The sequence below is a fragment of the Podarcis vaucheri genome (genome assembly GCF_965113315.1).
Source record: "Podarcis vaucheri genome assembly, chromosome: 2".
NCBI lineage: Eukaryota > Metazoa > Chordata > Lepidosauria > Squamata > Lacertidae > Podarcis > Podarcis vaucheri.
Genome location: NC_138760.1, coordinates 122,770,561 through 122,797,113, shown reverse-complemented (window position 1 = coordinate 122,797,113; position 26,553 = coordinate 122,770,561). Strand labels below are relative to the sequence as shown.

General features: G+C 46.5%; 1 protein-coding gene and 2 long non-coding RNA genes across 3 annotated transcripts; 1 reads left to right on the top strand and 2 right to left on the bottom strand.

The window, feature by feature from the left end:
- Positions 1–911: 911 nt before the first annotated feature.
- On the bottom strand, positions 912–18,648 carry LOC309525345 (uncharacterized protein). Its single transcript, XM_082210915.1, has 7 exons — positions 17,907–18,648; positions 15,555–15,654; positions 14,206–14,288; positions 13,157–13,283; positions 11,768–11,875; positions 10,591–10,713; positions 912–2,392 (listed from the first exon to the last, which is right to left on the bottom strand). Exons 1-7 carry the CDS (start codon positions 18,642–18,644, stop codon positions 1,401–1,403), a joined length of 2,271 nt encoding a protein of 756 aa, XP_082067041.1. The 5' UTR covers positions 18,645–18,648; the 3' UTR covers positions 912–1,400.
- Positions 6,280–10,506, bottom strand: LOC309525496. The gene is made up of 3 exons (XR_014216351.1): positions 8,374–10,506; positions 6,524–7,058; positions 6,280–6,409 (listed from the first exon to the last, which is right to left on the bottom strand). It is a non-coding gene; the product is annotated as an uncharacterized lncRNA (long non-coding RNA).
- A 112-nt stretch (positions 18,649–18,760) lies between the features above and the next one.
- Positions 18,761–22,998, top strand: LOC309525417. The gene is made up of 4 exons (XR_014216254.1): positions 18,761–18,874; positions 20,013–20,507; positions 21,680–22,014; positions 22,181–22,998. It is a non-coding gene; the product is annotated as an uncharacterized lncRNA (long non-coding RNA).
- Positions 22,999–26,553: the final 3,555 nt, after the last annotated feature.

The following is a 26,553-nucleotide window of genomic DNA, read 5'->3' as shown; positions in this document are numbered from 1 at the left end:
TGATTCACAAGAGTTCCTTGGGACAAGGGATTCTTAAATCAGTCTGGGAACTGTAGCACTATGAGGGGAATAAGGTAAAGGGACCCCTGACCGTTAGGTCCAATCGTGACCGACTCTGGGGTTGCAGCGCTCATCTTGCTTTATTGGCCGAGGGAGCCGGCGTACAGCTTCCGGATCATGTGGCCAGCATGACTAAGCTACTTCTGGTGAACCAGAGCAGCACACGGAAACGCTGTTTACCTTCCCGCTGGAGCGGTACCTACTTATCTACTTGCACTTTGACATGTTTTTAAACTGCTAGGTTGGCAGGAGCAGGGACTGAGCACCTTCTGATCGGCTGCCCTAGGCTCTGTGGTTTAACCCACAGCGCCACCCGCGTCCCATGAGGGGAATAGGGGCCTCCTAAAAACTCTCAGCACCTGTAACAGACTACAGTTCCCATAATCCTTTGGGTGAAGCTGTGACTGTTTAAAGAGGCTTAATACTGCTTTAAATGTATGGGGCAGATGGAACCCCTATCTCTCATTGTCACTCTTCTGCATTGTTATAACTTATAATCATTTAATGCAAGCGAGTAACAACCAGCATACATATAAAGCACTCTAATAATAATAATTTATATCCCACCCAACTGGCTAGGTTTCCCCAGCCACTCTGGGCGGCTCCCAACAGAATATTAAAAACATGATAAAACATCAAATATTAAAAACTTCCTTAAACAGGGCTGCCTTCATATGTCTTCTAAAGGTTGGATAGTTGCTTATTTCCTTGACATCTGATGGAATGCCCTCTGCTTGGTTTCTTACGCCACTTTAAGCCATCATGGCTTCCCACACGAGTTTTAATCCTTAATGTTCATAGCACTGAGGCAAGCAAGACTCAGCCAAGATTAAAGGAGACAGTAAACACCCAGCCAGAATTCCTTTTATTATTGTACTCCTTCAGAACTTTGCAAACAGGGATTCTGAAGAAACAGGCCTGCTCACGAAACGCCACGAGATGCATGTGCTTTCTTGTACTGCACAGGCCACAGAGGAAATTTCCACCTGGAGGCTTGGCCTCTCCTTTTATTTACAGTGGTACCTCGGTTTTTGAATGTCTCCGTTGAGAAACATTTCAGTTTTTGAACGCCGTAAACCTGGAAATAAATGTTTCGGTTTTTGAACACACCTCAGAAGTCAAACATGCCACGCAGCTTCTGTATTGAGTTTTAGGTTTTCACATGTTTCGGAACTCGGTCTTCCAGAACGGATTACGTTCAAAAACTGAGGTGCCACTGTATTTATTTCTCTGTGGCAATGCAACCTGCTTAAAACCTGCTTTCAGGGACGGGAGCTCGAGCCCCTGCTTCCCTCCTGACTGTGGAAAATGTGTTGCCGTCTACTGAGCGGAAGAGTCTCTCAGCACCCTTCTTGGAGGCCCTGGTGTTTCGCCAGCGCTGCTCTCTGATCGAAACTCTTCCCGCCCTCCGGGTGCGAATAAGGCCTCTGCCCTCTGTGGATTCTCTGGTGCCTGATCAGCTTATCCCTCCGAGAGAAGTTCCTCCCGCACTCGGGGCATTTGAACGGCTTCTCTCCCGTGTGGGTTTTCTGGTGGCACATCAGGTGCACCCTCTGCCTGAAGCACTTTCCACACTGAGGGCATTCGTACGGCTTCTCTCCCGTGTGGATCCTCTGATGTCTCAGTAACGGCTCCCGAGAGGTGAACCCTTTCCCACACGCGGGGCACTCGTGCAGTTTCTCTCCCGTGTGAATTTTCTGGTGCTTAGTCAGCGTCTGCCTGTGCCTGAAGAACTTCCCGCACTGCGTACATTGGTATCGCCTCCCCTCTGTCTGAATCCCTTGGTCCCGCTTTAACGCCTTTCTGTTCCCGAAGCTTTTCCGATCCTCGGGACATTCGTAGGGATCCGCTTGCGTGTGACTGTTCTGATACCCGGTCAAACCATCCCCACGGCGGACGCTTTTTCCGCCCTCAAATTGCTCACGTTGCCTCTCACCTGCAGAGATTGCTGGATGGTTATCCAAGAAACATTTCAGCTGGATGTTTTGTTCCAGTGTGGGACTTTTATAGGCGTTCTCCCTATTAGGGATCATAAGAAGTCCCGATTTGTAGCGGGATTTTCTGACCTGCTTGGAGAAGAGCTTTCCCCCCTGTGTCTGCACAGTGCTAACAGCAGGTGGGAGAATTTGCACGACCTCCGTGTATTCATTCTTTTTCTCCATCAGCAGCTGCTTCTCCTGATGGTCTTTGGATTCCCATCGGTCCTCATAAATTTCAGATGCCCCAGGGAAATCCCATTGGGACGTTTCTGCTAACGTCCTATGTGCTTCTGCCAGCAAAGTTTCTCCTAGCTGAGATTTCTCCATCTTGATCCAATGTCTTTTCCCATCACCTAAAGAGAGAAGAAGAGAGGGTTTTTGTCTATGTTCTGGTCACCTCTTGTCAAGAGAATCCTTCTCGCTGCTCTCCCTGCCTGTTGCATACTCTAATTCAGTGGTTCCCAAAACTCTCCTCCCCTCACCCCACGGACCACTTGAAAAAGGCCAGACTTGTCAGACCACTTAATGTCGCCACTGCAATGTGCTAGATGCTGTACGATTTTTAATTGTATTTCTACTGCTCCTCCTTTTCTTGTGCTTCACAGCATGACAATTTACTTTCCGTAGAATTCAAATTGCAGCACAACAGAATAAATTTGCTTCCAACCGAAGAAATAAAAAAGCAATAGAAATAAAATTAAAAATCAATTTGTTTTTTTTTAAGAATAATTTTTTATTAACCGACCAATCACATCAAATCAAACCAAATTACATAAATTCCAAATTACACAGCCGAATTTTAAATTTTTGTTGGGGTTACCCATATTTCAAGTTCTGAAGGGGATCCAATCAACTTCTTGCTTCTTACTGCTGTTTTAATGTCCACCAATCTAACCTTATGATGTTCACAGTACTATCCAGTCCTTTCTTATTGTTTTTCCACATCTCTTGTTGTTATTTTCATATATTTTTCCTTTCTCTTTGCGACCTCTGATAATCTCTGCAAGCTGGTCAGAACAGTTTGTAATCCTCCGTGGATATTATTTCTTTTATCCAGTAGCCATATCCAGACGTTTTCCATATAACATCACTTCCATACATCAAAACAGTCATAGCGTCATTAATCTTCACCAATCTGCCTCCTTTCTCAAAACCTATGAGGAGATTCACTAGGAATGCAGTTTGAAAACAAATCCGTTCTTCCTCCCAGCTATAAATCCTTTGGCAAGATGGCGACTCCGAATTAATTGCTACGCCATTCCCAAAAGCTCTTATTGCTTCTCGGTCTCCATAAAGCATACTTTTGGTTAAAGTTTATCTCCACACAGACCTTACTCATCTTGCTTGGGTCAGTTCCACCGACGGTTCTAATGAGGAGGGGTTCTTGTAAATCACATAGAAGGAAAGTAAAAAAAGGTTCCCCCCCCCCATTCAGCCCCGTTGTCAACATACCCCGCCTTTGGTGTATCTTCATCGTAAAATATTCCTGTTTCTTCAACCCGTCGTCTTCTTTCGCAGAGGTCACTTAAATTAGCAGACTTCACTCCCCTTCTTCACTTGAAATATGTGCATTTGCTTCTTTTGTAATTAATTATTCCAAATTGCTGCAACTAGTGCGCGATCAGAGACAGCGTCCAGGAGAGCCGAGGTCCACACGGGGGCATTCTGCCTAGTGCCCTCACCCCCTTCTTTCGAATTAGGGGGTGATTTATGGGCACAGCAGGCAAGGGCAGTGTTCCCCATTTCCTTGGGGCAACAAGGGAGGCTGTCTACTCCCATAACAGCCTCTTAATTACCCCGTGTGGGTCGGAGAGATGGCATTGTCGGCCATCTTCCAATGCGCCCCCTAGTGGCCCCCTAAAATTAAAAATCAATTTGGACATTTAATGCAGACATGCCATGAACCGCTTGAAGGAAGCTTGGCCACATTTTTGGAACACCTATTCTAATTCATCACATCATTGCTAAGCTCATGCCCCCCACCCCCGTCTCAAAGATCACCCTCTCCGTAAAATAATAAATGTCAACGTTCCCAGATTCTGCTCTTGGGAAAGATGGATGTTGTCGCTTGTGTTGTTGTTGTTATTTTATACCCCGCCCATCTGGCTGGGTTTCCCCAGCCACTCTGGGCGGCTCCCAATTAAATATAAAAAATACGATAAATACATCAAACATTAAAAACTTCCCTAAACAGTTAAATTAGTTAAGCCAGTCAAGGCAAATGGGTTTATTTCCCCCTCATTTTGCAAAATAAGCTTTTATGTATTTTACATGTTTTCTCTGTTCAAGCGGAAAGGAGACAACACAGAGACTCAAACCCAAATTATGGGTTGGATCCAACATTAGCCATACTCACAGCAGACCCATTGAAAATAATGAATGTGCCCATTAATTCCAATAGGTGTACTCTGAGCAGAACTCATTTTCTGAGGTAGGTCAATGAGCATCCAAAAGATTCCAGTAACCTCCCAAAAATGTGTTCCTGAGGTGTCACAACAACAGCTGCATTCCTGTATGTTCAGGATCACGGCCTATTTCCCTCTCCCAAGCTGACACTTGACAGGGGAATTTTGTGTGGAATAGGACTCTTGCAGAATATGCTAGGGGTCAGCAATAAATGGACCAACCTCAGATCAGACACAGCTCCTGATCAGGGGATTTCAGGCCTGTCACTGCCCTACATGGAGGTTCTAGCATAGTCGTTCCCAAACATCCGTTGCTCATGGACTTGAAAATGGACTTGGCTTAATGTTGTTTATGTCTCTCATAGCAATTGGAATGTGTGGTGTTAGATGCTGTAGGGAGCCAGATTTGCGGAAGTGAACATGCGTGAGGGCCAACCAAAGTTGCTGAGCTTTTTTTAGGATTGAAGTTGTTGAGCTTTTTTTACAATTTTACCCCAGCACATATACTGCCATGAGGGCCGGATTAAATCAACCGGTGACGCCTGAAACAGACTTTGGGCATGCCTGCAGTGTAAGGTTTTTAGTTGGCTTCTATTGCTCCTTTTATTACTTACACAATTTATTTCATCGCACAAGTTAATTCACATTCCACAGTATTAAAACGGGAACATTGCAAGATACAACATAAGAAATAAAAATCTGAATAAAAATGCAGCCGAAAATATGAACACTGACTGCAGACATGCTGCAGACCACCTGAATGAAGCTAGTAGCAGATTCTTGGCAGCCCACGAGTCACAGGGTCTGGGATCTCCTTTAGCTCTCCAACCGAAACTTGGGGTTAACTGCTGGCAGTCTGGTACACAGTAGTGGACCAGACAACCAATGGCCTCACTCTGTACAACTCAGTCCCGTATCTCGAATTCACTCTGACCCCTTGGAGAAAACCTATGATAAGGCCAAAGGTTTATTTTTTCTGTTTCTCACAAAAGGTTTGCCTATGCTCTCTCAGATCATCAATTCTTGTTCATGTCACAAAATGATAGAATCATAAAGTTGGAAGGGTCTCCGAGGGTCCTTTAGGGGCAATGCGGGAACTTCAACTAAAGCATCCATCCAACCTCTGCTTAAAAACCTCCCGTGAAAGAGAGTCTATGGATTCTTTGATGGAGGAGCTCTGAGCGTCTGGACCCAAAGTTCTCCCCCTCTTGGGACCTGCTACGCTTCTCTGTTTGTGAGTTCTTCAATGTCTGATCAGCTCGGATTTCCGGGAAACTATTCTCCCATACTGAAGTCATTTGTGATGATTCCCTCCCGTGTGGATTCTCAAATGTCTCCTCAGATGTTCCTTCCGTACAAAGCTTTTCCCACACACGAGGCAACTGTGAGGTTTCTCTCCTGTATGAGTCTTTCGGTGCCTTGTCAAATCCGATCGCCAAAAGAATTTTCTCCCACACTCCTGACAAACGCAAGATTTCCTCGCTGTGTGGCACTGCTGATGTTTAAGGAACTTAGTTCTCTCATGGAAGATTTCCCCGCATCTGGGACACTTGTAAAATATTTCACTGGTACGTTGCCTTCTCTGATCGCCTAGATGCTGCCGGACGATTCCCACCGGCACAAGACAGTCAGATGAATCTTCCCCAGCTTGTTTCATAACAAGTCCTGGTTTTTGCCGGGAGCTTTTATCACACTTGGAGAGCAAAGGCCTTTCTTCCCTGGTGCACACTGTGTGTTTTTCACTCCAAGACTCCTCAAGACCTTCTGAGAGGCTACCGGATTCATTCTGAGCTGTCAGTGGCTTCTTCTCCAGTCCACTGTTGAACTCAGATCTTTCCTCGTGGATCTTGGCTGCCACTGACACATTTCTTGGGTCTATCTGTGGAAGAGACCTAGGTGATTCCTCCAGTTCATTTCCTCCATAGTGAGAACACTCCATCTTGATCCAGTTTCTCTTGCTGTCACCTGAAGAGACAAGAGAGAGGAATTTTGCTGGTCTTCCTTCCATTGTACGGCATAACAGGCTCCGTTAAACATCTCTTCTCCCACAACCCCTTGTATCTAGAATGTAAGAATAACCTGCTAGATCCGGCCAGCGGCCTATCCAGTCCAGCACCCTGTTCTCACAGTGGCCACCAGATGCCCCACTGAGAAGTCCACAAGCAGGATCTGAGCACAACAGCACAGGACTCTCCCAACTTGCAATTTGCAGCAGCAGCAGGCATCGGGAGGAATGCAGCCTCAGGCAGTGGTGGCAGAACATAGCGCAACGTAGCGCTCGAACCCACAACCCTGAGATAATAATAATAATAAATTTATTATTTATACCCTGCCCATCTCGCTGGGTTTCCTCAGCCACTCTGGGCAAAAGCTTCCCTAAACAGGGCTGCCTTCAGATGTCTTCTAAAAGTTTGGTAGTTGTTTTTCTCTTTGACATCTAGTGGGAGGGCGTTTCACAGAGCAGGCACCACTACCGAGAAGGCCCTCTGTCTGGTTCCCTGTAACTTGGCTTCTCGCAGTGAGGGAACCGCCAGAAGGCCCTCAGCGCTGGACCTCAGTGTCCAGGCAGAACGATGGGGGTGGAGATGCTGCTTCAGATACACCGTATTTTTCGCTCTATAACATGCACCTGACCATAACACACACGTAGTTTTTAGAGGAGGAAAACAAGAAAAAAATATTCTAAATGAAACAGTGGATGTATGATTTTTGTGGTTCATGCTGTGGCCACAGATGTGATCTGACGGTGAGTTTGGGGTAGCCCAGTGCAAAAATCCTGAGGATCCATGTGGATCCATGCTTTGTAACCATGTTTTTGCGTCATTTCAGCCCCATGAAACAGTGGTTGCGTGTGTGTTTTTTGGTGCAGGCTGTAGCCATGGATATGCTTTGTGATCTGATGGTGAACTTGGGGTGACCCAGTGCAAAAATCCTGAGGATCCATCTGGATCCATGCTTTGTAACCACGTTTTAAGTGGGGAGGGAAGGAAAAGCATTCAAGGGACAAGGAGCACACGTGGGGTGTGTGGAGAAGGATGCTGCTAATAATGCAGAAGAGGGGTTTAAGGGAAGAAGGAACACGCGTGGGGTGTGTGGAGAAGGATGCTGCTAATAATGCAGAAGAGGGGTTTAAGGGGAGAAGGAACACGCGTGGGGTGTGTGGAGAAGGATGCTGCTAATAATGCAGAAGAGGGGTTTAAGGGAAGAAGGAACACGCATGGGGTGTGTGGAAAAGGAGCTTTTTGGCGAGCTGAGCGGGGAGGGGGAAGGGAAAGAGTACTGTTGCTTTAAAGGAGCCAACCGGACAGCAGCCACTTACAGCAGTGTAAGCAGCTCCTTTCCTCTCCCGCTTTGCTCCTTCTCTCCCGCTTTGCTGCTTTACACAGCTAATGGCCCAAGTCCTGCTCAGCGGATCAGCTGAGACGCTGGAGAATCGTAATTTCCCCCTTTCCCTCATCCCGTGCCCTCCTGTCCCCAGCAGCCTTTTTAAAAACTTTTTTACTGGTTTTCACTGCGTTCGTGGCTCAGAGCCCTCCTGTGCCCTGCCGTTCCTCTGCAGCCTCATTGCTCCGTATAGAGAGCACACAGACCTTTGCTAGCTGAGGCTGCAGCAGCTGTTGCTGGCTACGCGGCGCTTTTTCCGGCTCGCTATGGCTCCCGTCTGTCCTTCCTTGCGTGTAAGTGGCTGCTGGCCGCTTTGCTGCCATGGCTCTCCTTCCCTCCCTCCTCCTCAGCTCCTCCCCCTCCTCCTGGCTGTAAAGCAAGCAAAGCTAGAGCCGTGCAAAGCCCTGCAAGCGGCTCCCGCTTTGCTTGACTGGCAGCCATGGCTCCAGTCGAGTGCATTCGCTCCGTAACACGCACAGGCATTTTCCCTTACTTTCTAGGAGCAAAAAAGTGCGTGTTTTGGAGCGAAAATTATGGTACTGGACCGAGATTAAGGGTCTCACGCTCTATCAACTGAGCTATCCCTGTCAGCAGCCTTAGGGGAGCCCTGAAATCTGAAGAAGCATGAGACAAACCTTTAGAAGAAACGTAAAAGAGGAAAGGGGAACAGCTCAATGAGGACTGCCCCAGTGTACACACCACACATTTAATTTTTTAAATATATATATATATATATTTATAAATTTTCACAAATAAAATACAATTAATCAAACATTTTCCAGTATACGTTCACTTTAAAAGTCGACTTCCCTCTGACCCCTCCATGTCTTTCTCATTATTATCTTTTGATGCTGCACATTGCAACTAATCTATATCTTCTTTTCTCAGCTTTTTTCTCAAAATAACTTTTACTGCTGAACTTACTTCACACCTGCTAGCCTGCTGGCATATTGACAACGTTTAAAAAATAATAATCTGCAAACGTTTTCCATTCCTCCTTGGAAACTGTTCCACTTTGTTCTCTGATTTTACCAGTTCAACTTGCTAATTCTGCACATTCCATCAAATTCAACTGCCACCCCCCTTTCATGGGTACTGCCTCCTCATGCCATTTTTGGCCACATAAAACTTTCACAGCAGGAGCTGCGTACATAAACTAATTCCTTTGGCTCTTTGGTGCTTTAACTGTGCAGACATTGGCAGAGGGTTGGACTAGATGACTCTTGTGGTTCCTTCAAGTTCTATGATTCTACGACAGCACCATCAACACATCGGAAGCAGGTACAGTGGTACCTCAGGTTACAGGCGCTTCAGGTTACAGACTCTGCTAACCCAGAAATATTACCTCAGGTTAAGAATTTTGCTTCAGGGTGAGAACAGAAATTGTGCTCTGACAGCGCAGCAGAAGCGGGAGGCCCCATTAGCTAAAGTGGTACCTCAGGTTAAGAACAGTTTCAGGTTAAGAACGGACCTCCAGAATGAATTAAGTTCTTAACCTGAGGTACCACTGTATTTTGCCAACGTGACCCGGTGCGAAGACCAGAGAGGGAATGGTTGCTTAAAACCTGCTTAGAGAAACTTAAAAGGCGAGTAAGAAGTCTATAAAACGGCATGGAGAAAGGGAACGCAGGAAAATTTTCCTTCGTCTCTCAGAACACCAGACCTTGTAGACACCCAAGGTAGCTGAATGCTGGGAGATTCGGGACGGATTTAAGGAAGTCGTTCTTCACGCAGTTAAACTACGGAACTCCCTCCCACAAGAGGTAGTGATGGCCACCAACCTGGATGGCTTTAAACTATGTTCAGACAAATTCATAGTGGATTAAGCTTTGAACGGCTGCCTGCCACAATGGCTGTGCTTTGCCTCCACAGTTGCTGGAAACCATGGAAGGGGAGATGACTCTTGTTCTCCAATCCTGCCTTCAGGTTTCCCACTAGAGTATCTGGTTGGCCACTGTGATAACAGGATACTGGACTGGATGGGCCACTGGCCTGATCCAGACAGCTCTTCTTTTGCCCGTTTCTGCAGGCCCACTAGAAACACGTTCACTCATAACTCCGGCTAGAATTAGCTCCGCTGGTGCCCTTCACGGGTTCTCTGCTGGCCGGTCAGTGCCCCTTGGGACTCACAGGCCTCCCTGCACTCAGGGCGCACTCTCAAGCGCTCTGACACTTGAGAGTCCTCTGATGCCGGAGCAGCTGATCCTTCCGAGCAAAGCTACTTTTGCAACGGGGGCATCTGTGTGGTCTTTCTCCGGTGTGGACTTTCCGATGTCTCGTCAGGTTTATCCCCTGAGGAAAGCAGATCCCGCACTCGGGGCATTTGTGAGGCTTCTCTCCGGTATGAGTTCGCAGGTGGTGCTTCAGATGCGACCCCCGAGAGAACTTCCTCCCGCACTCGGGGCAGCTGAGGGATTTCCCCCTCGCTCGGCTGCTCTGTTGTCCAAGAAGGTCCTTTCTCGGATGAGAGCGTTGCCTGCTCTCCGAGCAATGGTATAATTTGCCCCCCGCATGCCTTCGCTGATGGTCTGGATTCTGCAGGGAGCGATCCACCGTCGCGGGACGTTCGGAACGGTCCTCTCCGGCACATTTCGCAACATGTTTTGATTTAGAGTGGTTCAGTCTACCATACATTGAGAACGAGAGCGTCTCCTCCCTTGTATCTACAGAGCAATTTCCTCTACCTACAAGACCTTCTGAGAACTTGTTGGATTCAGTCTCAGTTTCTAGAGCCTTCTTCCCCTGCTCCCTGTCGGACTCACATCTTTTCTCACACAGCTCAGCTGCCATTGGTCCATTCCCTTGGCCCATATCTGGTTGTGGCCCGGGCTCATTTCCTCCATACTGCGAATCCTCCACCTTGAGCTCACTTCGCTTCCCATCACCTACAGAGACAAAAAGAGAACATTTGGGACTTTCCCCCCAGATTCCTGCCCCCTCATTGCTTCTGCCTCATATCACCACCCTCAGAAATTTATATCCTGCCGGGTCATTCCACACCAAATCACCTGGTTTTAATACTGGACCGTGTGCTCACGTCTCAGATTTTGTTCAATTTTTGTGTGTGTACATACCTATGAGACACCCTCAAATTATTTTTTTCAGATTTTTTGGTCCAAAGTTGGACTCAAGAGATTTTTTTTTTAATTTCAATTTCTGTGCGATTTAGGTTAATGCAATTTCTGTGTCAGTTTAGAAAAAACCTGTTCCACTTATTTTTCAACATATTGGGCTTATTTTGGTATCAAAATAAAGCTATTTTTTTGTCTCTTTCAAAATAAGGTATAAAAGTGGTATTAAGTGCCAAAAATTCGGAACAAAATCTGAGACGTGAGAGCACATAGCACCAGGTGATTTGGTGTGCAATGATCCTGCCCTGTTTCCCAAACCCACAAATGATAAAGCACTGAAAGCACCCGAAAACATATTTAAAACAATTCCAACACAGAAATAAGACTGGGAAATTATCTCAGCTTAAAAGGTTTGTGGGAAGAAAAAGGTACCAAAAATACCACAGAGACAGTGCCCACTAAATATTTTCTAGGCGTTCCCTTTACCCTGTGGGGCATTTTTGGGGGGGAGGCTGGGCATGGGCAAGAGGACAGAGAAAAGGGAGGTTCTGTTGCAAAAGTGCAAGACCTTGTAGGCTTCTTTGGGCACAATGCATCGTAGTTAAACTTGATTTAAATCTTAAGTGGAAAGGAGCTCATTGACATTTCCAGAAGTTTTCTGCACTTTCAGGAAAATAGAGAATGCACGAGGAGTCAGTCCTGTTCTGCATAATTTTTTTGGTTCATCCACTAGTCATCAGGAATGCTGATGAACCTGTGTACAATGACCGTTGGGGAGAGGGAAAAAAGAAAGAAAAAAGAGTGGCCTTCAGCTCTGCATGGCAACCCCAGTGTCCTTCTCCAAGGGCAAACACTGCCAACCCCTTACCCATAGCTTGGTCCGAGGGTCGTTCACATTGCACCGAGAACTGGTGGAACATCTCATCCTCCTTTTTGGGGTGGGAAGGGAAATCAGGTTTGGGCGCCAAAAATCCCTCTTGAGTGGAAAAGAGGAACAGAGAGAGAATGATGTCTAGCTCAGTTCAAAACCCAATAACCATGCTTTTCAAAGCTCCCGCAGCCAATCAGAAGCTGTGCCTTGGTTTTCGAACAGTTTCGGGAGTTGAACCGACTCCTGGAACGGATTAAGTTCGGGAACCAAGGTACCACTGTATATATAAAAAACTCACACCAACTTTTTATTACAGAAGAATATGTGTTATATGCTTTGAATCAAATAATAATAGTGGGGAAATGCTCTTTTTTGGAAAGGTATGCATCAGACAAATTTGAGTTTCTTCAGAAGCTTCACCTTTTGCTATGTGCTATCAATTCTATCCATTTTAAGCTGAACAAAGCCACATTTTGGTTTCCGAAAGTTTTAGAAGTCGAATGGACTTCCGGAACGGATTCCGTTCGACTTCCAAGGTATGACTATTCAATAAAAGGAGCCAACTAATCTAGAAAAGAAAGAAACTAAAGAAAGAAGGAAAAGAAACAGAAACTACAAGATCCTCCCTCATCAATATAGCTTAACGGAGAAAGGTGTGCCCTCTCAGCTGTCACCTGGGCTCATGTTTCACTTCTCAAAGCTGGTTATATCTCCCCTTGCCTATCTCTCACACGGGGTCCTCAAACTGTCATTCCCCTTCATGTGTGTACAGTTCTTACCAAAGTACAATGAGAGAGGGTAATTATATAAGAATAATAAATAAAATAGGACGCGGGTGGCGCTGTGGGTTAAACCACAGAGCCTAGGACTTGCCAATCAGAAGGTCGGCGGTTCAAATCCCCGCAACGGGGTGAGCTCCCATTGTTTGGTCCCTGCTCCTGCCAACCTAGCAGTTCAAATGCACATCTAAGTGCAAGTAGATAAATAGGTACCGCTCCAGCGGGAAGGTAAACGGCGTTCCCATGCACTGCTCTGGTTCGCCAGAAGCGGCTTAGTCATGCTGGCCACATGACCCAGAAGGTTTACGCCGGCTCCCTCGGCCAATAAAGCGAGATGAGCGCTGCAACCCCAGAGTTGGTCACGACTGGACCTAATGGTCAGGGGTCCCTTTACCTTAATAATAAACTACCAAGGAAGATAATAGTTAAGAGAGAGAAAATGGAAAGAAATGGAACTCCATCTGTCAGTTGTGTATGCAGTATTTATTCAAAGGAGTCAAATACTCAATCTAGTTATTCCGCCCTCCTTCTATAGATTCCAAAGAGGGCAATCGGTTATGCCGGCATCTACAGCAGCTCCTGGGGCCTGAGAATGACAAAGCCTTACCCAAGGATTCGGTGCTCCCATCTTCCTCCTGCAAGACTTGCCAGAACATCGTCTGTTGGCCTGGCTGGATCAAAGTCGGCTCCACTAGGTGCAAGGAGACACCTGCCTCCTTGAGGCTCACTAGCCCCTGGAAAAAAGTGAAAGGAACCACCACTGATTTCCCAGTCAGGTCTCGTTGCACAATAAATAGCATTTAGAGCCATTCATTGCACATGGAATAACTTCCATGAGCACAACAAAACTTCTCCTCCAAATCGGCTCCAGAGGCCTGGAGGAAATTGGGGGAGGCATGCAGGGGGAGGACATCTTGTTGCGCTCATGAAAGTTGATCCCTGCACGCATTTATTTTGTTGGATTCCACCATATTTGATCCACTTGTAAAGCATAAGGGGGAAACCACTTTTCTTGCTCTCTTTGCAGTGCTATTCAAGCCCCACTGCCCAATATGCAGGTAAATGTGGGCAGGGTTCCAGCCTCACAGGTCAGTCTACTACAGTGCAACCTCAGAAGCCAAATGCCTTTGAACTCGAAAGTTTCGGCTCCCAAACGATCAAAACCCGAATGCCTCGTGCGGCTTCCGATTGGTTGCAGGAGCCACACCTTAGTTTCCGAACTGTTCCGGGAGTCAAACGGACTTCCGAAATGTATTAAATTTGAAAACCAAGGTACGACTGTATAAACAATGAGGACTAGGAACAGAAGTAACTCCAGTGCACATGTGCACTAGAAAAATGATTTCGCTTTTTGGCCCACTTGTTTTTAACTGCTGACCTTCATCAAAGACTTTAACATACATTTTACATTTCATGTGAACTGCTTACAGGTTGTTTTTTTATGATTTGTCAGTACCCGAAGTCTGTTAAATAAAGGCTCCTTCCCTCTAAATGAGCCAAAAAAACACCAAAAAAAAAAAAAAACACCAACAGTTTACCAGGACAGGTATCAGAAAATTAGGAAAGAGGAATCATCGCAGCATTCACTGTTAGCCTGGCTCCTCTATAGTCTTAACACACCACACAGAAAAGTTGACCCACCCAGACTTCTCGTACCTCATTCAGACCTGAGTCAGCCATCCTCTGTCCTTCCGCAGGAGACAAGGAACTAGAGTGACCTGAGCACTTGATTCCGCTGCCTGCAAAGGGCGAGGGAAAATTTAGAAATAGGGAGTAAGTTAATCCCATCACCTTTAGGGTGTCTGGGTACAGCAGAGTAAGTTTCCTGTTCTGTTAAGAGTTGCATAAAGGAGAGAAGGGGCAGGTTTTCATGCAGTGACGGGGAAAGAGACCCATGTCACCAATTCCCCTTTTGGTACAGCTGCTAAAAAATTGCACAGACAGCGTCTTGCTTTTGCTCAGCTTTCTCCTGCAGCAAGACTTCTGCTGTTAAGAGATTAATATTAATAATAATAATAAGCCAGATTTCACAATACTGCACAAAAATAGATATAGATATATTGTGCTTGGGCTATCGCTCTCTCATGCACACGTATTTATAAAGTTAAAACGATTGCTGCCTATGAACAATTGCATATCCAAAAACAATTTAAAACCCTTACATATATAAAAGTGGATTTCAAATCCAACACAGGCACAGACTGGGATGATGATGATGATTTTGACAATGATAATAATAATGATGATGATGATAACTTCACTGTTTATACCTGGCCCATCTGGCTGGGTTGCCCCAGCCATTCTGGGTGGCTTCCAACACATAAAAAACATAATAAAACATCAAACGTTAAAAATTTCTGATTGCAAGTATTCAGCAAGAAATTGATAAGGGGGGGGGGAGGGAGAAGAAAGAATCAGGTTTCTAAACCCCTCACACGTGGTTGGGATTTATTCATTTCTATGAAATAAAATGGGACGCGGGTGGCGCTGTGGGTTAAACCACAGAGCCTAGGACTTGCTGATCAGAAAGTCGGCGGTTCGAATCCCCGTGATGGGGTGAGCTCCCCTTGCTCGGTCCCTGCTCCTGCCCACCTAGCAGTTCGAAAGCACACCAAAGTGCAAGTAGATAAATAGGTACCGCTCTGGCGGGAAGGTAAACGGCGTTCCCATGCACTGCTCTGGTTCGCCAGAAGCGGATTACTCATGCTGGCCACGTGAAGCTGCCTGCAGACAAACGCCGGCTCCTTGGCCAATAAAGCGAGCTGAGCGCCACAACCCCAGAGTTGGTCACGACTGGACCTAATGGTCAGGGGTCCCTTTACCTTTACTTTATGAAATAAAATCTTGACTTAGAAGACCTGGGCAGCCATTCTGATTCCCCAAAACAAAAGATGAACATACCATAGTCCCTTCCTTCTACAAGACTAAGGCAGCCCAAATTTCATCCCTCTCATAATCCCTGAAACTATAGAACGACATGAAACGCTAATTCGGTGACTTCTTACCCATGATCTCCCCATCGCTTTCCTGCTTCCCTTCGTAGCAGACCTGCCCCTCGGCGGCATCTGAGGGCTCCTCAACTGCATCCAGAGAACCCAGTGGCCCCTGAAACAGGCACAGAAAACCCCTCTCAGAACAGAGGCACAGGAATGATAAGGGCTCTGCGCTCCTAAACCTCCTTCCCCTTCGAGTATTAATTCAAGGAGCTATTCGGACCAAATAAAGCTTACCTATCAAAAGTCCTGCTGGATCAGACCAAAGCCCCGTCTAGTCCAGCATTCTGTTCCCACAGTGGCCAACCAGAAGCCTTTAGGAATCGGGCAAGCAGGATCCAAGAGCAAAATTTGTCCTGGTGACTGCCAATTCAAGGTTAGACCAGAATTCTACTTGAAATTTGGCTTTCTTAGCAGTAATTCGTGTTTTATAATTTCACCTGAGTGACATATGGTGGGAGGGTGTTCCACAGGGCAGGGGCCACTACCGAGAAGGCCCTCTGCCTGGTTCCCTGTAACTTGGCTTCTCGCAGCGAGGGAACCGCCAGAAGGCCCTCGGCACTGGACCTCAGTGTCCAGGCAGAATGATTGGGGGTGGAGACGCTCCTTCAGGTATACTGGACCGAGTCCTCAGGGTCCCTTCCAACTCTACAATTCTATGATACTACAATTCTGTGCTGCTGCGGTCTAAGGAATAGCACAATGAAAGTTATTCTATTCTACTGACAAAACTTCTTACACTTTGTAAGAAATTAATCCACCTTTTCATTTAGTTTGACATTCATTTCAACCATCCCCTGTGCCAGTAGCAATAATACCAGTCATAAAATGTCAACAAAAACAAAAATGTTAACTGACTATCTAAACACAATGCTTTTTGGTGTTTAATAGGAATATTTTATAATGGTAATGGAGAAGTTGTGAACATTTCATATGGCTGCATGTATGAAACTTCTTGCCAACTGAAGAACAATACAAACATCTTACAAAAAGCTTTCAGAGATGCCCTAATGATTTTCAGCGGATTGTATTAAGCTAAGAGTGTTCTCAGCTTTGGCTATGTTGTGGGGAAACATCCAAATGTATACATTTAAGATGTAAGTGCAGAAAAATAATGCATCAAAAAGCTATTGGGGTTGGAGAGATTTTGTAAAAATAAGCCAAGAGGCCTTTTGAATTATGAGGCCTTCTTCCACCTGCCTTGCTCCACCCTCCAGTCTCTGCTTTTCAATTTGTATTGTATTCTTTTATGCACTGTGACTTGCCAAAGTAGTTTTTATTGATGATAGTCAGGGACGCGGACTTATAAAAAATATTGGGGGGCCCGGGAAAGCTCATGAATAATAAATAAGCTCATGAATATGCAAATAAAGTGGCGCCGCCTCCTCGTGAGCGAATAGGGGAGAGCGTGCTGCTCCTATTAATCAGCTCCGAAGGTGGAGCTTTTGCTCGGGAGGGAGGGCAGGAGGCATGCAGCCCGACCCTGTGCATTTTGGGCTGGGGGAGGGGCGGCGATGGCGCTCTGCTGGAGGGGTGCCGGAGATTATTGGGGGGCGGAGCCCCCCTAAACGAATTTTTGAGGGGGCTCGGGCCCCCTCAAGTCCCATGGAGTCGGCGCCTATGATGATAGTTTAGAAAATATTTATTATACTTGTTAATAATACTATAATAATAATTTATTATTTATACCCCGCCCATCTGGCTCGGTTTCCCCACTGTTAAGAGTGGATTTCTGTTTAATTTTTATATGCTGATATTTAATATTTTTCTTTACTGTTCTAATGGACTGTTGAATATTACTTTATTTGATATAAGTTGCTTATTTAAAAGTTATGTTTTATTATCACATTTTTGTATTGGAGTAGATGCTTATAAGGGCTACATTCTTTGTTTCTCCAGCTTGTAAACCGCCGTGGGTATTGTAAAATAGAAAGACGCTATACAAATCAAAAGTGAAATGAAATGCAGAAAAGAGAGAAGGAATTTGTTGACGAGGCCTGTATGACCCCACTGAAGCCAGAAAGGTCACTTTCCTATGTCTGGTAAAAAGTGTTGCCTGGGAAACCAAAAGCTTCCATTTTTACGGCTGCATATGACCTAGAGATGCATGCCTTCTGCTGAGATACATAACTGGGTAACTTCTAAAAGTTAACCTGATGCTTTGGAATTCTTAATTCCCTCAGTGCTAATAACCAATAAAGGCTATTGATTAGCTCAACAACCTTAGTGTGGTTAATTGAAGAAAATTCGCCGCAGCTCCCTGCTAAAAATCCCACCCATTGCTAACTGAACAACTGCAGATAACGCCAATATTCCAGGCCACCGCCTGTTGCTTGAGAGGGACTCCAGGGATGAAAACCGCACCTGCCATTTGTCTGTTTTGCCCACCTGCTGGCTGGCCATCAGGAACTCCTCTGCCAGGGCCACCGCCTGTGAACACGACTCCGGTCCTCCTGCTCGGATCCAGCTCTGCAACTCTGGCGGGAGGCTGGCCAGGAACTGCTCCAGGACCAGCAGCTCCAGGATCTGCTCCTTGCTGCGTCTCTCCGGCTTCAGCCACCGGTGGCAGAGATCCTGCAGCTGCAGGTGGATCCTCCGGGGGTCTTCCACCTGCTGGCAGCAGAACTGCCGGAAGTGTTGGCGCTCGGCCTCCATCCTCAGGGCGAATCCTCGCAAGATGGCTGCCTTCACCTTCCCATAATCCTCTCTGTCTCCGGCTTCCAGGCTCCGGAAGGCCTCGTCTGCTTCTCCGCTCAGCGCAGGCAGGAGCCGGGCCGCCCACTCTCCTCTGGGCCAGCGGCAGGCTTTGGCCACTTGCTCAAAGGAGGCCAGGAAGGCCTGGGCGTCTTCCCAGGGGGCAGACTCGGGCGTCTCTGGGGGGCTTCCCCCTTCTGGGTGAAGGGGCTGCAAGGTCTTCAGGAACTGCTGCCACTGGGCTTCCCATCGCTCTTGCCTCCCTTTGCCGGGTCCCCCTTTGCCGTCTTCAGACGCTCCATATCCTGGTCGCTCGATCGTAATTCCAGGCAGCAGCACCCTGCTTGCTTTTCCTGCTGGGTCTGGTCTGAGTTCCAGTTCCGGACCTGTAGATTTTTGCTTCTCCATCGCTTCCAAAGTTCACTGGGGCAATCTAGAAGCCGGTTGATTGACAGGAAACTATCTTTGCTCTCAATCCCTGAAAGTCTGGCCAGGAACACGAAAGAAGGAACAGCTAATTTCTTGGTTGATCTTCTAGTCCTTTAAAGGATTGGATTGTGGTCGATGGGGTTCAACCGTCATATACACCACCTGCCCGTGACCATTCCCTGGCAGTGATGCTCAGTGGTTAGGCGATAGTCTTCCTGAGTGAGAAACAATGGAATTAGTTTATTAACGAACAACAGCCCCAAGGACAAAAGGAATATATATTTTTTATATAACCGCAGCCGCAAAAATACTTATGGCAAAATATTGGAAAACAGAAAAAGTACCACAAATGACAGAATGGCAAGTTAAGATTTGTTATTATTATTTCTTATTGGTAGAAGGCAATGTTAATTTACGCTTCTTCGTTTTGCTGTCTGTATAATTTTCTTAAGTCAATAAAATAAAAATAATAGTTCAGCATCTTTAAGTATTTCATTAATTCATTAATTTCCTTGATTGCATTATTTTCTTTATTGAATTTATACACTGCCTTTCATCAAACAATCTCAGGGTGGTTACACAAGATAAAAACACCAGGTAAAATTGCAAATAAATACTTAAAACAGAAACAACAAAGCCATAATACACGCACAAACACATTTAAAAGACTGTAGAGTGTTAATCAGCCATAGGCCTGGTTGAAAAAGAATGTTTTTGCCTGGCACCTAAAGATATACAAGGCAGGTGCCAGGCTAATCTCCCTGAGGAGAGCATTCCACAAATGGGGAGCCACCGCAGAAAAGGCCCTGTTCTCATGTTGCCACCCTCACATGGAAGAGGCACACATTTATAGCCCACTTTCATTTCCAAGGAACTGAAGCCCATGGCTCTCCAAGGAACTGAAGCCCATGGTTAGGGGGAGAGGCAGTGACTGGCAGGAGGCCACCCAGTGAAAGCTTCGCAGCCAAGTGGGGACATGAACCCTGTCCTCCCATATAAGGTAAGTACGAGATGAATGAACAGTGTTTCGTATGCTCAAGCCCCCAGGGTTTGAAGCCTAGCATCTCCAGGTGAGACTGCGGCTGCCGGCCAGTGCAGACAGTCTTGGGCTGCATGAACCACGGTTCTGGCTTGGAATAAGCTTCCTATGTCAGTAGGATATAAACAAACAACATTTTGCATGCAGGTACGATCCAGGTGAGGCTAGGACCGTTCTCCCCCCCCCCTGCCTGAAACCCTGGCGAGCCGCTGCCGCTGCCAGCCCGTGCAAGACAGTATTGGGCTGCAGGCAGGCGCTAATGCAGGCGGGACTTCCCTCTCGCAGGGTTGCGAGAGAAGCTGCCCCAGCGCCGAAGCCGGAGCGATCCCGGTTCCTACCGGCGCTACTCCCCGCTCGCTCCGCTCCGTTTCGGCGCCCGCGAACTACAGTTCCCTGGCGCCGTCCCCGGCTGGAAGTGGGGCGTCGGAGGCTGCAGGCGGTCTCTGCAACGGCCCCGATCTCTCGCTTTAAGGCTGCAGCTGTCGCCTCCTCCGCTTGCTCGGTGGTTTAATGGCGGAATCGCAAGAGGCAAAACCCGGAAGATTCACACGATCGCCCCCTTCTGAACGCCGGGATGCGTGCAACTCTCCCACGCCAGCTCCGCCCCGAAGCACGCGAGGAAGAGGAGCGCGCCTTAAGAGGGACAGAGAGGAGGCGAGGCTGCGATCCGCCGGTGCGGCATCGTTCTCGGCAGGGATCGGGGTCCCCTCGCCCGCCAGCCTTCCGGACGGAGCCTTTTTTTGCAGCCATTCGGAGGGAGCCGAGCAGCCGAGAGAGTTGCAGCAGCCTCTTCGCCGTTTCAGGTATGGCTCTATGGGAAACGTCTAGTTGGAGGGGGATCCAAGGGTCGTCTAGTCTAACCCCACGCAATTCTGGAATCTCAACGAAAGCAAGGCCATGCAACCACCCGAGGGAGCTCGTTCCACAGCTGAACAGCTCTGTATTTTATTTGTTTTATGATTTTCAGTTAAATACATTTCAGTAGTTTTACAACAACAACAATTAATATGTTACAGGTAGGTAGCCGTGTTGGTCTGCCATAGTCAAAATAAAAAAATTCCTTCCAGTAGCACCTTAAAGACCAACTAAGTTAGTTCTTGGTATGAGCTTTCGTGTGCAACACGAAAAGCTCACGAAAGCTCATACCAAGAACTAACTTAGTTGGTCTTTAAGGTGCTACTGGAAGGAATTTTTTTATTTTAACAATTAATATGGACGGCTTCTAACAAAATATTAAAATACAATACTCTGTTAAACCTTAAAAGCTTCCCGGGTTTTTGTGTGTGTGTTTTTTTTTTGCTGTTTTAATTTAACTCATTCCTTTATCCAGCTACTTTAAATACAGGTAAAAGGTAAAGGTACTTTAAATATATACTCCTATGAAACTGCAGGTTATTACAATAAACCTGCTCATTTCCTTATCTGTTTACAGTTTATTTGTAAATATTCAATTTCCATTCTTTTATAAAAAGTTTGTTATCTTGATTACTTCCCCCCCCCCACCATTTCTGCATACTCCACCAGTTTTTGTATCCATACTTATAGATGACCGTACAATTCTATGATTCTGTGACCTGCCCACTTCATCCTAAGGTCCACAATTTTGGGGCTGCTACAAAAAATGCCCAGGAGGTCAGCTCCTCCTGCCAGGGAGAAGGTGGAGGAACTACCAAGAGGGCATTCTCTGCCAATCTCAGCACCTGAGGGCCCTGTTTAAATGAGATGCTTATCTGGTGCTTTCTGAATACTGCAGAAATAAAGAGGATAAGGATGATAGTCTTAAGCACGTATCCTCTTAAAATCCTTGGTGCTTGTGTTGACTCCTCCCTTCCTTTCTTCTGTTTCATCACCATCCCAATATATGCCACTTTTAAATAAATTTATCCTTCCCGGCTTTTACAATAGCAGGCTGATCTCTCCTCTTTTTTTCTTCCCTCGTGGTATTTTACACTTCCATTCTCTCTCTTTCATTCAGGTAGAAACTTCTCTTGGGCTGCTATGGTTCTCTAGAAAATTACAGCTCTGTTGTTGCCTGTCAAATTTCATCAAGCCTGAGTCATCTGCTGTCGGAGTGCCAGCAAGATTTCAAAAGTTTGAGTGACAGCAAATTTTGGGGGTTTTCATTTTTGGCCAGAAATCAACTTCCTGGAAGGGTCATCACTTGCTCTCTAATGTCTAGATTTGAGTAGAGATAAAAGAGAAAGGCATGAAGGAGCCAAAATCTGCAGGTCCGGAACTGGAACTCAGACCAGACAAAGCAAATGGCAGCCACAAGGTAGACTATGCCACCGAGCGACCAGAATGTGGAGCGTCTCAAGACGGCAAAGGGGGACCTGGCAAGGGGAGGCAGGGATATTCCCTATGCAACTATATCAGAACAGACCTGCCTTATCAGACCACCATCTCTAGGCCATCATCCTGCTTGCTTTTCACAGTGTCAAACCGAATGCGCACAAGCAAGGCGAGGAAGCAAGAGCCTTCTCTAATGGGGGCCCCCCAGCAAAAGATATTCAGTGCCCATCCTGCTTCTCATCACCTGATTTTCACATAGCCTTCATGTTTCATTGGCATCATGCACAGAGAGAGAAATAACTCAGAGTGGAAAAGCCTGGCAAAAGGATGTTTCAGGCATCCTGAAAAGAGGTCTCTAGAGCATGGGCAAAATTATCTCTCTCTCTCTGCAGGTGATGGGAAAGGAAGTGAGGTCAAGGTGGAGAATTCTCAGTATGGAGGAAATGAGGAGAGGACACACCCTGGACTCCCCTGGAGATAATCCTCGGGAATGGGCTAGAGCCCAGGAAGATTAAGGAGGAAGGATGCCGATTCAAAGATGGGAAGAACCCTGTGGAAAGCAATGAGCTCACAGAAGGTCCTGCAGTTGTCATTAGCCAGACCTTCACAGTTGGCAAAGGTGGGGGGGCGGCCTTGTTCTCCAGCTGAGGCTACCAATCAGAATGATGCAAACAGTGGAGGACGAGAATGAGCATCCCATGTCACAGGATGATCTCCGGCAACAGCAGAGAACAAGAGGAGGAGAGAGAAAATGTGAATTCTCTTGGACTAGGAAAAGAAGTAACTTGACTAGACATCCGGGCTACCCAATGCAAGCGAAGCCTCATAATTCTCCTGAGAGTAGGCAGAGGTTTATTTCCACAAAGTCAATCAAGGGAAGCGGAGGCAAGTCCTACAAATGTTCTCATTGTGGGAAATGCTTCAGGCTTCAGAAGGAACATCAACTGATTCATACTGGAGAGAAACCACATGAATGTTCTCAGTGTGGGAAAGAGATCTGTGGAGACAGGGCATCAGTTGAAGAAGGAGCAAAAAGGGTTTTCTTGTGTGTGTGTGTTTCTTGGTGGCTGATTAGCTGTTTTCCCTGTGTAAAGGTCAGAGGGGGCAGGGTTTCTGTTGAGGCAGGGGATTAGCTGTGGGAGGAGCTTATCAGAGTTTGCAGGGCAGCGGCGCGCGCCTAGCGGCGCGCGCAGTTATACCCATCTTTTAGATTTAGGGGAGCTAGTCTCAAACGTTTGTTGGGGGAGACCTAGGTTTTTTTTTTTGGTGGGGGAAGTTATTTGTCCTGTCTTCAAGCTTTTTATGATGGAGGACCTCTGTAGCCAACCCCAACGACACGATCTCAAGATGGAAGGGGAGGGAACAGCTGCAGTCGCCTGCGATTCCTGCGCAATGTTTGCCATCTTGCCAAAGGTTGCAGGCAGCTTTACCTGCAGCAATTGCATGTTGATTGCCCTCTTAAAAGACAAAGTCCAGCAACTGGACGAACGTGTAGCTACGCTCCAAAGAATTAGAGAGCTGGAGCTCTTCTTGGAAGCAACAGAGCACACCGTCTCCACCAAGGAGGAGACAGGGGACTCCCCTGAGAAGGAGTCTAGTTCACCAACACAGGAGCCAGATATATGGAGAAACGTGACTCAAAGAAGTAGGAGGCCCAGGGTTCACTCTGATTGCTTAGAAATACACAATCGCTTTGAGGTCCTCTCCCCTAGCATGGAAGACGAAGAGCAGACTCCATTTGAGGATCTCTCCCTCATTACAGTCGATCAGGTATATGAAGACGAGCAGCAAAGTCAGTCCTCAGGGAATGTGCAGGCGACCTTGGAACGGACAGCTCACGGAAGAACCCCGACCAAACCCAAGAGGAGGCGTGTAGTGGTGATAGGGGATTCCCTACTGAGGGGAACAGAAGCAGTGATCTGTGGGCCTGACAAGATGTCTCGGGAAGTGTGCTGTCTCCCCGGGGCTAAGATCCAAGATGTAACTGAATGACTGCAAGGAATCATAAAACCCACTGACAAATACCCCTTCCTCTTGGTTCATGTGGGAACCAATGACACTGCAAGCAATAGCCTCCAGAAGATCAAAAGAGACTACGAGGCTCTCGGCAGGAAATTGAAGCAACTAAATGCACAAATTGTCATCTCATCTGTCCTCCCAGTTGAACGACGTGGCCCAGGGAGAGAGGGGAAAATAGTGGAAGTGAACAGCTGGCTCCGCAAATGGTGTAAACAGGAACGGTTTGGATTCTTAGATCACGGACTGCAGTTTCTTGAAGATGGACTTCTGGCAAGTGATGGGCTGCACCTCACAACGGTTGGGAGAAATGTTTTTGCCAAAAATCTCAGAAACCTCATCAGGAGGGCTTTAAACTGACTAATGTGGGGGAGGGAGACAGTGCTCCTGAAGGTAGGAGTCTATCAATTAATGAAGATGATCATCCAAATGTCATAGACCAAATGGAGCAAACAGCACGCGGACCTAGTGGTGGGAGGAAAAAATCCTTAAATAAGAGACACGGGGGAATGATTAATGGTCTTCAATGTCTGTACACTAATGCGCAAAGCATGGGAAATAAACAAGATGAGCTTGAGCTCTTGGTACAGCAAACTAAATATGACATAATAGGCATCACTGAAACCTGGTGGGATAAGTCCCACGATTGGAATGTAATAATGGGGGGATACAATCTATTTCAGAGAAACAGACCAGACAAGAAAGGAGGAGGAGTGGCGTTATATGTCAGAGATGTGTATACCTGTGAAGAGATCCAAGATTTAGATCCTCAAAGCCAAAGTGAGAGCATTTGGGTCAAAATTAAGGGAGAGAAGAATAACAGAGACCTCATTGTGGGAGTTTACTATAGATCCCCAAGCCAAACGGAGGACATAGATGATGCCTTCCTGGAACAGATGGCCAAGCATGCAAAAGGAAGGGAGATAGTAGTAATGGGGGACTTCAATTACCCGGATATTTGTTGGACGTCAAACTCAGCCAAGAGCATAAGGTCAAACAGATTCCTCACTGGCCTTGCAGACAACTTCATTGTCCAGAAAGTGGGAGAAGCAACAAGAGGAACAGCCATTTTAGATCTGGTCCTAACCAATGTTGATGACCTGGTTAGTGGGGTAGAAGTGGAAGGATCATTAGGCGCGAGTGATCATGCTCTTCTGAAGTTTACTATACAGCGGAAAGGAGCAGCCAAGCATACTAGGACTCAATTTCTTGACTTTAAGAAAGCCGACTTCATAAAACTTAGGGAAGTGCTGGGTGAGATCCCATGGACAACAATACTAAAAGGAAAGGGAGTTCATGATGGCTGGGAGTTTGTTAAGAGGGAGATAGTAAAAGCACAATGTCAGGCAATACCAATGAGACGGAAACATGGAAGGTGCCTAAAGAAGCCAGGGTGGCTATCTAAAGAACTTTTAACTGAATTAAGATTAAAAAAGGATGTGTACAAAAAATGGAAAAGGGGGGAAACCACCAAAGAGGAATTCAAACAAATAGCCAGCACGTGTAGACACAAAGTCAGAAAAGCTAAAGCACAGAATGAACTCAGGCTTGCTAGAGAGGTTAAAAGCAACAAAAAAGGCTTTTATGGGTATGTTCGTAGCAAAGGAAGAACAAAGAAACAATGGGGTCACTCAGAGGAGAAGATGGTGAAATGCAAACAGGGGACACAGAAAGGGCTGAACTCCTCAATGCCTTCTTTGCCTCAGTCTTCTCCGATAAAGAAAACAATGCCCGACCTGAAGAATTTGGAGCAAATGATTCAGCAAAGGAAACACAGCCCAGAATAACTAAGGAGATAATACAAGAATATTTGGCTAGTTTAGATGTATTCAAGTCTCCAGGGCCAGATGAACTGCATCCAAGAGTATTAAAAGAACTGGCAGATGTGATCTCAGAACCACTGGCAGTCATCTTTGAGAATTCCTGGAGAACAGGCGAAGTCCCGGCAGACTGGAGGAGGGCAAATGTTGTCCCTATTTTCAAAAAGGGGAAAAGAGAGGACCCAAATAATTACCGCCCAGTCAGTCTGACATCAATACCAGGGAAGATTCTGGAGCAGATCATTAAGCAAACAGTCTGTGAGCACCTGGAAAGGAATGCTGTGCTCACCAAAAGTCAGCATGGATTTCTGAAAAATAAGTCATGTCAGACTAACCTGATCTCGTTTTTTGACAGAATTACAAGCCTGGTAGATGAAGGGAACGCAGTGGATGTAGCCTACCTTGATTTCAGCAAGGCATTTGACAAGGTGCCCCATGATATTCTTGTAAAGAAGCTGGTAAAATGCGGTCTTGACTATGCTACCACTCAGTGGATTTGTAACTGGCTGACTGACCGAACCCAAAGGGTGCTCATCAATGGTTCCTCTTCATCCTGGAGAAGAGTGACTAGTGGGGTGCCACAGGGTTCTGTCTTGGGCCCGGTCTTATTCAACATCTTTATCAACGACTTGGATGATGGACTCAAGGGCATCCTGATCAAATTTGCAGATGACACCAAACTGGGAGGGGTGGCTAACACCCCAGAGGACAGGATCACACT

Excerpts from the sequence above, each read along its gene's own strand:
- LOC309525345 (XM_082210915.1), bottom strand. The coding sequence starts at position 18,644 with ATGGAGAAGCAAAAATCTACAGGTCCGGAACTGGAACTCAGACCAGAC. Across the intron at positions 15,655-17,906 it reads GCAAAACAGACAAATGGCAG|GGGCCACTGGGTTCTCTGGA; the intron begins GTGCGGTTTTCA and ends TGCCTGTTTCAG. Across the intron at positions 2,393-10,590 it reads TGAGCTGTGTGAGAAAAGAT|GTGATGGGAAAAGACATTGG; the intron begins GTGAGTCCGACA and ends TTCTCTCTTTAG.